We start from the raw sequence: 14613 nt of genomic DNA, 5'->3' as shown, positions 1-14613 counted from the left end.
AGTCAAATTTTTCATGTGAGTGCACATTTAACGTTTAAAGTATGTTCATACAGTTCTTATACATGTGTAATTGACATAAAAATCTAAAGAATTTTGAAAAACGGTCCAGAAAGCACTTTTTAAAGGGGGTGATACGTTTTTTCTAATTTTTTCACATTTTTGACTTTTGACTTTTGACTTCCTATGAAATCACATTGCAAATGCACAGAACATGTGCCTTAAGTACAAGTAAACATTTTTTTTTAAATTATGATAATAAAATGTGACTAAAGTATGTTCATACAGTTCTTATACATGTGTATTTGACATAAAAATCGAAAGAATTTCGAAAAACGGTCCAGAGAGCACTTTTTTAAAGGGGGCGATACATTTTTTCTAAAATTTTCAAATTTTCAAAATGTTACTCTTCGGTCTTGACTTGTGTTACATTAGCAATATGAAAAATTACGGTGAAGCGCACTCGCCCCCTATAGGATTTTTGGAGTGTTACAGTTGGCATTTTCCATATGGCATTTGCAATCAACTTTGGATGAATCAACTTGAGTGGTATTGGACACCGTGTACATGTTTTGGACGGTGCCAATATGTCGCCATGTTATTTTGTACATTTCAGGGGGGTGTTCCCTTACAATTTAAAGTGTTGGGTTTAAGTCTTCAGTTGGGTTCAAACTAAAAAATAAGAGTTATAGGAATCTATCCTCCACCCTCTGCCAAGAAATGTGTACTAAACAAACTCACTGATTTAATTGCCATTTTTACTACCCCAGAGGTGTTTATCACTGGAGAGTGTCATCTTGCATGGGGAACGCAGGATGCTGACTATTCTTGAGGATAGGGTACAGAGTTTTCACTTAGGGAAAAATAGCGTGCGCAATTTCAACTTCGTGCTACTCATCCCCAGAATATAAGATATGCATATTATTAGTAGATTTGGATAGAAAACACTCTGAAGTTTCTAAAACTGTTTGAATCATATCTGTAAGTATAACAGAACTTATATAGCAGTCAAAACCCTGAGGACTAACTTTTTTATTGTTAAGTTCCTGTATGTTCAATGGGTTATCATGGGCACACCAGAATTCTAATCACTATCCACGCAGTTTCTACTGCTTCCACTGGATGTCGCCATTGTATGGAAAAAGGTTTTTCCTTAGTAAACWGAGAAAGATATTGACCRGGAAGTGGAGTGACGTCGTGTGRTTATGTTTGAGAGTTGAGCAAGACTTGAAAAGTACCGTGAGTTTGTTGATATCCTGTATTGAAAACAGATTGACCCGTCTTCAATTTGATCGATTATTAACGTTTACAAATACCTTAAGTTGTATTACAAAAGTACTTTGAAATGTTTTGGCAAAGTTTAGAGGTAATTTTTTTGATATTTTGTCGTGATTTTGCGCAAATTGAACGCTTTTTTTCCTGGTACAACGGCGCCAAATAAATGGACAATTTGGATATATATGGACGGAATTAATCGAACTAAAGGACCATTTGTGATGTTTATGGGACATATTGGAGTGCCAACAAAAGAATCTCGTCAAAGGTAATGCATGTTTTATATTTTATTTCTGCGTTTTGAGTAGCGCCGGCATGGTTGAAATTGTCAACAAAGAGAGTGTAGCCATTGCACTATCATCAGATAATAGCATCTTATGCTTTCGCCGAAAAGCCTTTTTGAAATCTGACATGTTGGCTGGATTCACAACGAGTGTAGCTTTAATTTGGTATCTTAGATGTGTAATTTAATAAAGTTTGATTTTATAGATTTTTTTTTWAATCTGGCGCTCTACATTTTAACAGGCTGTTGGGACGCAAGCGTCCCGCGATCCCAGAGAGGTTAAAGGATTATTGCACTAATCTAAATTTGACCCAGCTGATTACAAATCTCACTTGTCCTAACTTGAAGGACCCTACGGAAATTACTTTTATTGACCTCATATTTACAAGTAATCCATAGATATATGCTGGGAGTGGGGTATTTGTGTCACGTTTACTCAAACTCCCGCTCTCCGGCGCTCGACGTCGCCAGTTGTCTCATCATTACGCACACCTGCCACTATCGTTACACGCACCTGCGCCTCATGACATTCACCTGGACTCCATCACCTTCCTGATAACCGCCCCTATCTGTCATTCCCCTTGGTTCTTTCCTCAGGCTTTATTGACTCTGTTTCATGTCTGTATGCTTTACGTGTTTCTTGTTTGGTACTATGTTCGATTTATTTTACATTTGCACTCCCTGTACTTGCTTCCCGACTCCCAGTACACGTTACAGAATAACCTCCTAGGGGAAAAAACAGGAATTATTGTTTTTACTGGTGACGTCAGGTACAAGTGGCGCTGCCGAAGCTACTGAGGATGCCTCAGCTGGCTCGTCAGGCTTCCATGACTCAGATGGCTAGACAGGTTCTCAAGCCTCGGCTCGGCAGGTTCCCCACGCCTCAGCTGGCTCGTCATTCTCCCATCCCACGCCTCAGCCGGCTCGTCAGGCTCCCATCCCGCACCTCAGCCGACTCATAAGGCTCCCATCCCGCACCTCAGCGGCTAATCAGGCTCCCATCCCGCACGTCAGCCGGCTCGTCAGGCTCCCATCCCGCGGCTCTTCAGGCTTCCATGCCTCAACCGGCTCTTCAGGCTACCATCCCGTGCCTCAGCCGGCTCGTCAGGCTCCGATCACGCCCCTCAACTGACTCATCAGGTTCCCATCCCTCGCCTCAGCCGACTCGTCAAGTTCCCAAGCCACGCCTCAGCTGGCTCGTCAGGCACCCATCCCGCACGTCCGCTGGCTCGTCAGGCTTCCATCCCGCTCATCAGGCTTCCATGCCTCAGCTTGCTCGACAGGTCTCTCAAGCCTCGGTTGGCTCCTCTGGCTCCCCATGACTCAACCGGCTCTTCAGGCTCCCATCCCGCCCCCCAGCCGACTCGCCAGGCTCCCATCCCACGCGTTAGCCGGCTCGTCAGGCTCCCATCCTGCGCGTCAGCCGGCTCATCAGGCTCCCATCCCGTGCCTCAGCTGGCTCGTCAGGTTCCCATCCCTCGCCTCACCCAGCTCGTCAGACTCCCATACCAGCCTTCAGCCAACTCGTCAGGCTCCCATCCCGCGCCTCAGCCGGCTCGTCGGACTCCCATCCCGCACCTCGGCCGGCTCCCATCCCGCGCCTCGGCCGGCTCGTGGGGCTCCCATCCCGTGCCTCAGCCGGCTCATGGGGCTCCCATCCCACGCCTCAACTGGCTCGGCGGGCTCCCATCCCACGGCTCGTCAAGCTTTCATGCCTCGGTTGGCTCGACAGGTTTTCAAGCCTCGGTTTGCTTGGCAGGCTCCCCATGCCTCAGGCGGCTTGTCAGGCTCCCATCTTGCGCCTCAGCTGGCTCGTCAGGCTCCCATCCCGCACCTCAGCCGGCTCTACAGGTTCCCGCTCCTCTGCCGGCTCTACAGGTTCCCGCACCTCAGCAGATGCGATCGGCCCGCTCCTGGGCCTCGGGACCGCCCCTCTGGTTGGCATCATCCGGCGGCTGGAGCCGCGCATGAGAGAGGGGATACTGTCACGTTCACCCCGCCCCCCCCCCCCCCCGGCGCTCAAAGTTGCCAGTTGTCTCATCATTACTCACACCTGTCACCATCGTTACGCGCACCTTCGCCCCATGACACTCACCTGGATTATATCATGCCTTTTTTAGAGGCATTTATTTTGGTGACTTTGATTGTATTGCATCTATACCTGACCCAGAGTTGGCTCTGAACCACTTCTCAAATGTTTTCAATTGTATTGTAGATAAACATGCTCTCTTTAAAAACGGAGAATTCAAAATAGGTCTTGCCCTTGGTTCAGTCCAGAGCTATCTGAAGTTTTACACATGCTGTCTGGAAGTCTTACATTTCAAGAGTGTGCAAAGCTGTCATCAAGACAAAGGGTGGCAATTTGAAGAATCACAAATATAAAGTATATTTCGATTTGTTAACACTTATTTGGTTAGTACATGATTCCATATCTGTTATTTAATAGTTTTTATGTCTTCACTATTATTCTACAATGTAGAAAATAGTTCAAATAAGAAAACCCTTGAATGAGTATGTGTTCTAAAACTTTTGACCGGTAGTGTACACCCTGTTTATGGTTTCAGAATTATTTTAGCGACAGAACTCCGGCTATCTTGACAGACGGGATTCAATCTGAATTTCTTGAGATTCAAAAAGGTGTTCCTCAGAGTTCAATTGTGGGTCCATTATTGTTCACTCTGTAAATTAATGACATAGGAAACACTGTTAATACTTGTAATATTCATCTCTATGCAGATGACACAGTTTTGTATTTGTGTGCATGATTTTGATTCACTTATAGATCTTAAATTAGTTTTACATAGGTTATGAAATGTTGACCCTGAGGACCTGCATATTTGCGCTATAAAATGGAGCCGAATTTAGCTTGATTCTCAATAGAAGTACTGTCACGTTCCTGACCTGTTTTCTGTTAGTTGTTTTATGTGTTAGCTGGTCAGGACGTGAGTTTGGGTGGGCAGTCTATGTTTTCTTTGTTAGTTTATAGTCAAGTTCGTGTTTTCGTCTGTTCTGTAAATAAATATGTCATTTCACTACGCTGCGCCTTGGTTTAATCCCTGCTCCTCCTCTTCGGATGAAGAGGAGGAGGAACGCCGTTACAAGTACCTTGGTGTCTGGATTGATGACAAGTTTTCCATTGTAACACATATTGAAAATCTGACTATGAAGCGAAACAGCCCATGCAAAACAAACACATATTTAAACAGTCAGATTTTGATGGGGATTTTTGTATTATGCTAATTGGTTGATGGGTGGGCACGTCAATCGACTCTAAGGGGATTTTTATTATCAACACTGCATGTGAAGACTAAAATGCAATCAGTATAGTTTATACAGATTATTATTTTTTTGTTGTTCAGCCACAATGAAGGATATTGACTCTTAATCCAAATAGATTACAAATCAGTGCTGCATTCTTTCCTCTCTTGGCTACGGAAGTCTATGTTTGTGCAATCTATTTCTCTGTATTACATTTTTTTGTCTATTTCTACCTCCTCTCTCACCTGTCTTTGTCTGTCTCCACCCCCTTTTTCCCTCCCTATCTCTTTCACCCTCTCCATCCCTCTCCGCTTCCTGTCTTTCTGCCCCCCCCTCTTCTCCCCCTCTCTCTCTTTCCCTCTGTCTCACTCTGCTTCCTCCGCCCCTCTCTCTCTCTCTCCATTCCTCTCCCCTCCCCCTCTCTCTCCACCCCTCACTCTGTCTCTCTCTCTCTGTCCCCCTCTCTCCCCTCTCTCTCTCTCTCCCCTCGTCAGGTCCAGAGTATCAGGATGTGGAGGTGCACCTGTTGAGGGAGAAGACTGGGTTTGGCTTCCGCATCCTGGGGGGAGACGAGGCCGTGCAGGCTGTGAGTCCGGACGCCCGTGACAAGGCTCGTATGGGACGGGCTGGACAACACACACACACACCATATAATGCATACCTAACACACCATAATACAAGCAAACCTAACAACATGTAATACACATCTCACACAAGCACGTATATCCTCATTTAACACACCTGCTGCCTGCTGCTGCCTACACACTTAACAACAACATATAATGCCCACCTAACATCATAAAATACACACCTAACACCATAATACCCACATACACTATAACACACACTTAACGTAATTTTACACGCATATAATCAAATTAAACCGGATGACTGTATAATCACGCTCTCTCTAGCCGATGTGAGTAAGACCGTTAAACAGGTGATAACCTTTTAATGTTAATTCACAAGGCTGCAGAGCCAGACGTATTACCAGCATGCGCTGGCAAGTGTCTTCACTAATATTTTCAACCTCTTCTTTACCCAGTCTGTAATATCTACATGTTTCAAGCAGACTACCATAGTCCCTGTGCCCAATAACGCCATGGTAACCTTTTAAAATTACTATCGCCTCGTAGCACTCCTGTAGGAATGAAATGCTTTGAAAGGCTGGCCATGGCTCACATTGACACTCAAATTCGCATACCGCCCCAACTGATCCCCAGATGACGCAATCTGTATTGCACTCCACACTGGTCTTTCCCACCTAGACAAGAGGGAGACATATGTGAGAATTCTGTTTATTGACTACAACTCAGCGTTCAACACCATAGTGCCCTCCAAGCTCATCAATAAGCTATGGACCATGGGACTGATCACCTGCCTCGGCAACTGGATTCTGGATTTCCTGACGGGCCACCCCCAGGTGGTGAGGATAGGCAACATCACATTTGCTACGCTGACCCTCAATGCGGGGGCCCTTCAGGGGTGCGTGCTTAATCCCCTCCTGTACTCCCTGGTCACCCACGACTGCATTTCCGCACACGACCCCAACACCATTATTAAGTTTGCTGATGACACGACGGTGGTAAGCCTGATCACTGACAACTATGAGACCAACTACAGGGAGGAGGTCAAAGACCTGGCAGAACAACAATCTCTCCCTGAACCTCAGCAAGACAAAGGAGKTGATCGTGGACAACAAGAAAAGGTAACGGGGCTGTAGGGTCGCGGGTCGAGAGTTTCAAGTTCCTTGTTGTCCACATCACCAACAAACTATCATGGTCCAAACACACCAAGACAGTCGAGAAGGGGAAATGACAACACCTTTTCACCCTCAGGAGACTGAAAAGATTTGTCATGGGTCCCCAGATCCTCAAAAAGTTCTACAGCTGCACCATTGAGAGCATCCTGACTGTTTGCATCACCGCCTGGTATGGCAACGCCTCGGCATCTGACCGTAAGGCGCTACAGAGGGTAGTTCGTACGGCCCAGTACATCACTGGGGCCAAGCTTCCTGCCATTCAAGACCTATATACTAGGCAGTGTCCGAGGAAGGCCCAAACAATTGTCAAAGACTCCAGTCACCCTAGTCATAGATTGTGTTCTCTGCTACCACAAAGAAAAGTCTGGAACCAAAAGGACTCTGAACAACTTCTACCCCCAGGCCATAAGACTGCTAAATAGTTAGTTAAATAGCTATCTGGACTATAACAAAATAGCTACCTGGACAATCTACCTTGACTCTCCACCTCCAAATTGTTCCTGCTCCAGAGTACAGGCCTCGGTGTAACGCTCATTCCTTCGATGATAAACACGAATCTGACCATCACCCCTGGTGAGAGAAAACTGTGACTCGTCAGTGAAGAGCACTTTTTGCCAGTCCTATCTGGTCCAGTGATGGTGGGTGTGTGCCCACAGGCGACGTTGTTGCCGGTGATGTCTGGTGAGGACCTGCCTTACAACAGGCCTACAAGCCCTCAGTCCGGCCTCTCTCAGCCTATTGCAAACAGTCTGAGCACTGATGGAGGGATTGTGTGTTCCCGGTGTAACTCGGGCAGTTGTTGTTGCCATCTTGTACCTGTCCCGCAGGTGTGATTTTCAGATGTACCCATCCTGTGCAGGTGTTGTTACACGTGGTCTGCCTCTGCGAGGATGATCAGCTGTCCGTCCTGTCTCCCTGTAGCACTGTCTTAGGCGTCTCACAGTACGGACATTGCCATTTATTGCCTCGGGACACATCTGCAGTCCTTATGCCTCCTTGCAGCATGCCTAAGGCACGTTCACGCAGATGAGCAGGGACCCTGGGCATCTTTCTTTTGGTGTTTTTCAAAGTCAGTAGAAAGGCCTCTTTAGTGTCCCAAGTTCCACAGGTGCATGTTCATTAATTATTAATTAATTAGGTAATTAGTTACTTAATTAACAGAAAATTCCAAAGGGTCTACTACATAATGGACTATTACTTGGAACTGGATCATTCGCCTTGTTGTATTCTAGAACAACCCTCAGCGTGAGAAATACAGTGCATTTGGAAAGCATTTAGACCCATTGACTTTTTCCACATTTTGTTACGTTACAATTAATTAATGAATTAATACAACAAGGCGAATGCTCCAGTTCCAAGTAATAGTCCATTATGTAGTAGACTATTTGGAATTTTCTATGGATGTCCTTTGGGTGGTGGACCATTCTTGATTCACATGGGAAACTGTTGAGCATGAAAAACCCAGCAGCATTGCAGTTCTTGACATAAACTGTTGCACCTGGCACCTACTACCATACACCATTCAAAGGCACTTAAATCTGTTGTCTTTCCCATTCACCCTCTGAATGGGACATGCGCAATCCATGTCTCAAGGTGTTAAAATCCTTCTTTAACTTTTACTTGGTACTCATCCCGGATCCGGGAGCACCCCCCACAGTAAAAAAGCTGACTAGCATAGCCTAGCTAGCGTCACAAGTAAATACTAGCATCTAAATATCATTAAATCACAAGTCCAAGACACCAGATGAAAGATACACTTCTTGTGAATCCAGCCATCATTTCTGATTTTTAAAATGTTTTACAGGGAAGACACAATATGTAAATCTATTAGCTAACCACGTTAGCAAAAGACACTACTTTTTTTACTCCACCAGTTTTTTACTCCATCAGTATCTATCACTAATTCGACTAAATAAAGATATATATAGCCACTAACCAAGAAACAACTTCATAAGATGACAGTCTGATAACATATTTATGGTATAGCATGTGTTTTTTTAGAAAAATGTGCATTTTTCAGGTATAAATCACAGTTCTACATTGCAGCTGCAATCTGAAATAGCGTTGGAAGCAGCCGGAATAATTACAGAGAGGTATACAGCAGGTCCTACACATGATTAAGAAGGGAGCAGTCCTGCACTTTGAGACAAGCAGACTAAACGTCAAGATGTTGAATTTGAATCTGAGATATCCGTGTTGAGCAATGATGACACCATTTGCTTTGATCTGTCATTTTACAGCCAACACCTCAGAAGAGCGCTAGTAGTCTGTCATGCTCTTGCGGCTAAAAACAGATTTTCAGTTGGGAGGTCAAAAATTGCTAGCACGTAGCGCGCGGTCAACTGTAGCAGGGCAAAATTGTAAGTACTATACTGAGTGAAAATGGCATTCGTAAACTGTTGCTTCAGATCATTAATACCTCAGATTCTATCTACACGCCTGTCATAGATTGAACTGAATGGGAACAAATGGAACATCAATATGATAAATTCGATATACTTAAGCTAACACGACACTAATTGAGGAAAAGACACCACTATTTTTGTAGAAATTTTCCTCTGCACTCATTGAAGCAATTTAATTTTTCTTTTTTTTCACTCTTTTTGAGTTATACCCTTCCAAGTAGGTGCTATTTGGGTGTAACCAATCTCTTATTCTGTTCAATCATTTTTAATAACTGATATTTGGGTTTAGAACATTCTATTTACATGTAGGTAGATATATCAGTTGGCGATGCCCTATCAGCAATCCCACTCGTACACGGGAATAAAAGAATAAGCAACCTTGTCAGACTATAGACAGTTCATGACAAGTAGGTCTTGATAATATATTTAGGTATAATAATTGATTTGGAGAATTTATGTATTTTCTTTTATTAGTAAGTAAAAATTTGCAATGTTATTTGGTACAAAATACAGGTTATCGGATTATGTTACGCACTTAAAGCTTTCTAGAACATCACGCACACGTTCTCGCTGTGGAGCTTTCTAGGAAGTGGTTTGAAAATAGTTAGATCGGTGGAATTCAGCTAGGGAAATGCGAGTAGTTCCAATCACTCCAATTGTGAATGTATATTAAAGACACATTACAAAGGAGAAGACGCTAACTGAAATACCCACTAGGGCAATTTGCTCAACCGTAGCGTTAGTGCAATGCTTGAAAGTTAATGGGTATGCTGTTGCACTCTACTTCCTTCGTACTGGGATCCAGAGAATACAAATGATACACAAGTCTTCAAATCTGATTACGGGAAGTAGCAAACAAATCATGATAAAGGGCCATTGGCAAAATCAAAGTATCCATCTCCCTCTTCACAACCCACTCTCTTCTCTTTATCTATAATTGCAACATTAGGCTCTAGTCCATACGAATTGAAAAGCCACTCAACATGTGTTGTTGCTAAACATTATCTAACTATATAGAACCCAATTTAGGGCCTTCAGCCACCGTCGGAAAAAATGTCACATTACGAAAAGATTTCACTTATAGTCTGAGGATATTCTACATTCACTCATTTACGTGGTATGTTTTTTTCAGAATCATAATTTATTATAATGATGTTAATACTGAGAGGAGCATGATACAATTGACAGTGAGGTATACTTATTACTCGATTAGGGCCTTGAGAAACAGCACATATAGAATTCCTACTCAGGCATGGGATTCATACTGATAGGAATGGAAAGTCTTCCGCTGTAATACGTGTTATGAATGCAGACATCCTGAATTGAGAGGTTGTGAAGGGTGCTCTCTAGACGTGTTAAGATACAAACTTACGAAGCAATGGTAATGACTTATGCTCACAACGCATCAGCCTTGCTCAAGTGATAACACTCCGGCTTCCTCGATTTTCGAGACTTGGTAAACCACAGGAGATAGGGCATGCGGTGATACCTACAAGGTACGCATTAATATTCACCCAGCGTTTAGTCAAAATCGGGCCAGTGCTGTCTAAGATATCGGTGTGGATAACAAAAAATAAATAACGTACTTAATAACTGTTCGGTAGGCATGATTCACGTGTCCAACCACTTCCTCGTAGAATATACAAGTACGAGAGTGATGAGTCACACACTAGTAGGCGGAAGAGACACTTCTACTAAATGAAGTTAATTCGTTAACAATCTCAGCTTTTATCCCATGAGTAGACGCTCTTCTTAAGTTCCGTAACTGGAAAAGATGCTTGCAATATTTAGAGGCACTCAGTAGATGTATCTGCGTAAGTGCTTTGTGAATATAAGCAATAATAAGATAACAGTACTATGTTTACTAAAAAATTCAAAGGGAAAATAAGAGCCACAACTTTTCAACTAGGTCGCAGAGTATGAGGGACGACATCCGTTTTCTTGAGAAAAGTTTGGCTTCACCATAATGTCTTACGATTATTTGTGGTCTGATTTCAATTAGATTGACAAAAATACGGTCTCGGGGAAGTCTATGATCTTGCGAAACAGATGTCACTCATAGGTGGCTATCGTTAATTGCTCATTTAGGGCATGTTTTTGCCGCTTGATTATGATTTTTCTTTCTAATATTTAATGAGGTATACTAAGTGTTTGTGTAAGACAATACATTGGTTGGTATGATGCTATAAACGGCGAGACTTTTGTTCAGTGTTTGATCAAAGTAATATTAATGCTGCCGTAGGGTAAGCAAAAGGCAAAGACATTCGAGTCGTAATTTTAGGACAAGATCTCAAATGGCTTAATTGAACGATTTTCACATGGGAATCATACTCCCACGTCAGCGAATACACATATGGATGGCTAAAAAGATCTCATCAAATACACTCTTTGAAACTGTTGTGGGTACTAGCGTTTCACATCCCAATACAGTGATTAGCTTTGGTCAGGTGCTGAGGTCCCTTTTGTCCAAAAAAAATGTCGAATTAAATGCTATGTATGGTGGGTGGTAAAACGTGTGCTGTCGACTTTCTTCGGGGCGATATCAAGGACTACTCAAGCGCTAGACTGTAGTGAGCGTTGGATGTTTGATAGTGCTTTGAGTTCTCGTGACCCTCGAAGAAACACCAACATGCTCCGTATGCAACTGCAAAACTGGAATTTACACTTAAAGGGGAAATACTCCATAGTGATAAAAAGTACATGCAAATATAGAGGAAACTATTATCGAAAGGACCTGGAAATTTAAATACACTGGAATATTAAATTATTTCCACCACACTTTCATGCACCATCTCATCAATGAGATTTGCAATATACCACTGATCTTTTTTCGTTTTCATTGATGCTCTCGCTTTATCTAACTCTTTACTTGTTAATAATTCCGACACATAGTCACAATTCACAAGACTGGGTCATAGATTATATGGTTCTCACATGCTCTAACAGATGGATGTTTATAATAGTATGCATGTGCCTTAAGAAGGGAAGCGGGATCTTCCTGAGTGTGTCACACTCGCTCATAGTATGAGCGTCTGGACGTTAGGACGTCGTCGATGTTCACGGCGCAAAATACTTAAATGAAGCTAGGGGAGACATCCTTCATGCTCGGTTGCATCTCAAGCTGATATGATGAATAAGGACTAATATGAGTTAAGACACGCTAGACGACGCCCATAAATTACTTGCACTCCGATTCTTTATTGGTATGCTCGTTGTTTATCTTTAGGATCATACATCTGGTTGTTGAATGGCCTGGTGGTGATTTATTGAACGTATTTTCGATCCATAAGAGAGACACACCCACGACAATTATCAAAATTATTGGATCAATTCACTGGGGGAGTGGTTGACCAGTCCAGTAAACTGTGTATGACTTCTTTATAAAGTTCACGGAAGACTATTGCGATTGTTTGAGATGGTTCTATGAAAAAAATTTAACATCAGTGATTGAACAGCTTTGGACCGTCCAATTATTTCCAAGTTTTAGATTAAAGACAAGGTCCTGTTCAGGATTCCTTTGGAAGGTCTCTTTATTTGAAAAATGTAAATAAAGTCTAGCTCTCAGAGATGTCTTCTATAGCTCATAGGCATGGTGCTCAATATGATTAATTTCCTATGGCTATCCACATGTGCGGTACATTTAACTGTATGGAGTGTGCGGGCTCATCTAGCTGATATCAAACGGGGCGCTTTCTTTTCTTTGTCAATCAAATGTGTCGCGCTCTTTCATGAAATTTTGACTGATTCAGTTGACATTCAATTGCCTTTAACTATCATTCAATCCAACCGGCCTCATTGCACTCATCAACTAACTCAGATATATAAGTGTTGGGTGCGGTGCGCACTGGGTTTGGCACTGTAGGGCCTAATTACTGGAAGATCAAACTGGACAACTTATCTGTCACCATAAACGTTTTGTCTAAAAAATATATAATTTTTGCCTATTCTCCAGAAATAATCCATGAATTACTCTTCTTGCGGGACTAAAATGTCCTGCAAGTGTAGCAGTAGCGAAACATGCTTGGAGGTGGAGCATGAAGAAGCCAGCAGTCTGCCAGTGGTACAGGGATTCATTTTTCGATAAGAAAAAGTGGTGGACTGAATAAAGCAATCACCAGAATCTGTACATCTAACTGTGTAGCGCGGAGAAGACTGTTAATTTTGTTTTGAATTTCAGTTCAGCTATCTTAACTGCATAACGGCATGTCCTATCATCAGTTAAGCAATGGACTGTAAGCGTACACCATTAGCTGGTCAACTCATTCCTGATTAGCCAAATCCGCAGGTTAGAGTTAACGGTACACTTGTGAGTTATAAGACATTTAGCACTGGGTGGCACCGAGGGGTTTTTGTGAGTTTTAATATCAATCTTATTCAGACTAATTTACAAGTAAATTAATGCACAGCAGTGAATTTGTCCTTGCTAAGTATAGCTATTGTTCAAGTTTTCCAGTATGATCTCGCACTCTTGGTGCTAGCTCTAGTATAGATTGATATGCTGATACTATTCTGTGGTAAGGTACAGATGATCCAAGAGGTTTGTTCCAGTGTGTGTGGATGAACACATCTCGTCTTAATGTAATAGATAAGACAACTGTAGCGCTGTGGTTGTCACCTATTCGCAACACAGCGCACAGGTTTTGAGGGTCAAGCAACGACCGCTTTTCTACGTAAACTCAGGGTTTTTTGGGGAGATGTTTTAGACAGAAATAGCATGCTAACTGTGTCAACCATCGGTGGTCATCTGAGAGATATGAACATCGAAGTCTGGTTTTGGTAGTGTATCCGTCTAAACTAAAATTCCAAATTGCCCAGTCTGGCGCAAACTGCACGATGAAGAGTTATGGGTGTCAGGCAGGAGTGGAGGATCTCAAGAGGAGGAGATGGACGACCTAGCCTCCCAGTGAATTTCCAAGTATTAAAATGCAATAAGTTGACAAAATTAAACACAATATCTTTTTAATAAAATATCTAATGTATTATGGCAGTAATACATATTGATAAAACAGATTGTTTGCAATTGAAGGTTCTACAGTAGGCTACTCAGGCACTCTTGTAGGGTGCTGAGACAGCTATACTTCTGTCTCCTTGGGTAATTGACTTCATACAAAACTAGGAGTCATGTTCCTCACTGATCTTCATAGACTTAACTTTCATTATGACATCCTCCATTTAATCAGAGTTCTTTGCAGCATGAACTGACATGTTGTCACCCAGCACTGCAGAGATAAATTGTGCTAAGTTAGTTGAATAAAGAGAGAGATAGAAAGTAGTTAATGCAGAGGGTAGACGTTGAGTCTAATTTATGTATCGAGAGATAAAATTAATACTTTCATGTACTTCTAAGCGTGAGGTCTGTCGTTAATAGGACAGCTAAACAGAGCATGTCCCCTACTTTCTCCCTTCATCTACACTGGATTGGAAGTGGATTTAAAACAAGTCACATAAATAAGGATCATAGCTTTCACACGGAATCCACCGGTCAGGTCTATTCTGGAATCATAGCAGGCGTTCTTAATGTTTGTATACTAAGTGTGATATTATATTATAATATATATTATATATATTATATTAATATATAACTGTATGTATATATAACACGTATTGAATTATCACGTATATACACTGTTGTG

The 14613-nt window shown here is 42.4% G+C and overlaps 2 protein-coding genes across 2 annotated transcripts in view; both read left to right on the top strand.

The window, feature by feature from the left end:
- Window positions 1-14613, top strand: part of LOC111973858 (transcription initiation factor TFIID subunit 4-like) — a 747250-nt gene that overhangs the window by 636841 nt on the left and 95796 nt on the right. The gene's annotated exons all lie outside the window — the stretch shown is intronic.
- LOC111973855 (membrane-associated guanylate kinase, WW and PDZ domain-containing protein 2-like) overlaps window positions 1-14613 on the top strand; it is a 91649-nt gene that overhangs the window by 38551 nt on the left and 38485 nt on the right. The window contains exon 3 of the mRNA XM_024001288.2: window positions 5308-5399. Coding sequence (XP_023857056.2) covers window positions 5308-5399 — 92 coding nt within the window. The remainder of the gene's footprint in view (window positions 1-5307; window positions 5400-14613) is intronic.

This window comes from Salvelinus sp. IW2-2015, linkage group LG15, assembly GCF_002910315.2.
Source record: "Salvelinus sp. IW2-2015 linkage group LG15, ASM291031v2, whole genome shotgun sequence".
Taxonomy (NCBI): domain Eukaryota; kingdom Metazoa; phylum Chordata; class Actinopteri; order Salmoniformes; family Salmonidae; genus Salvelinus; species Salvelinus sp. IW2-2015.
This window is presented reverse-complemented; position numbering and strand designations above follow the sequence as displayed.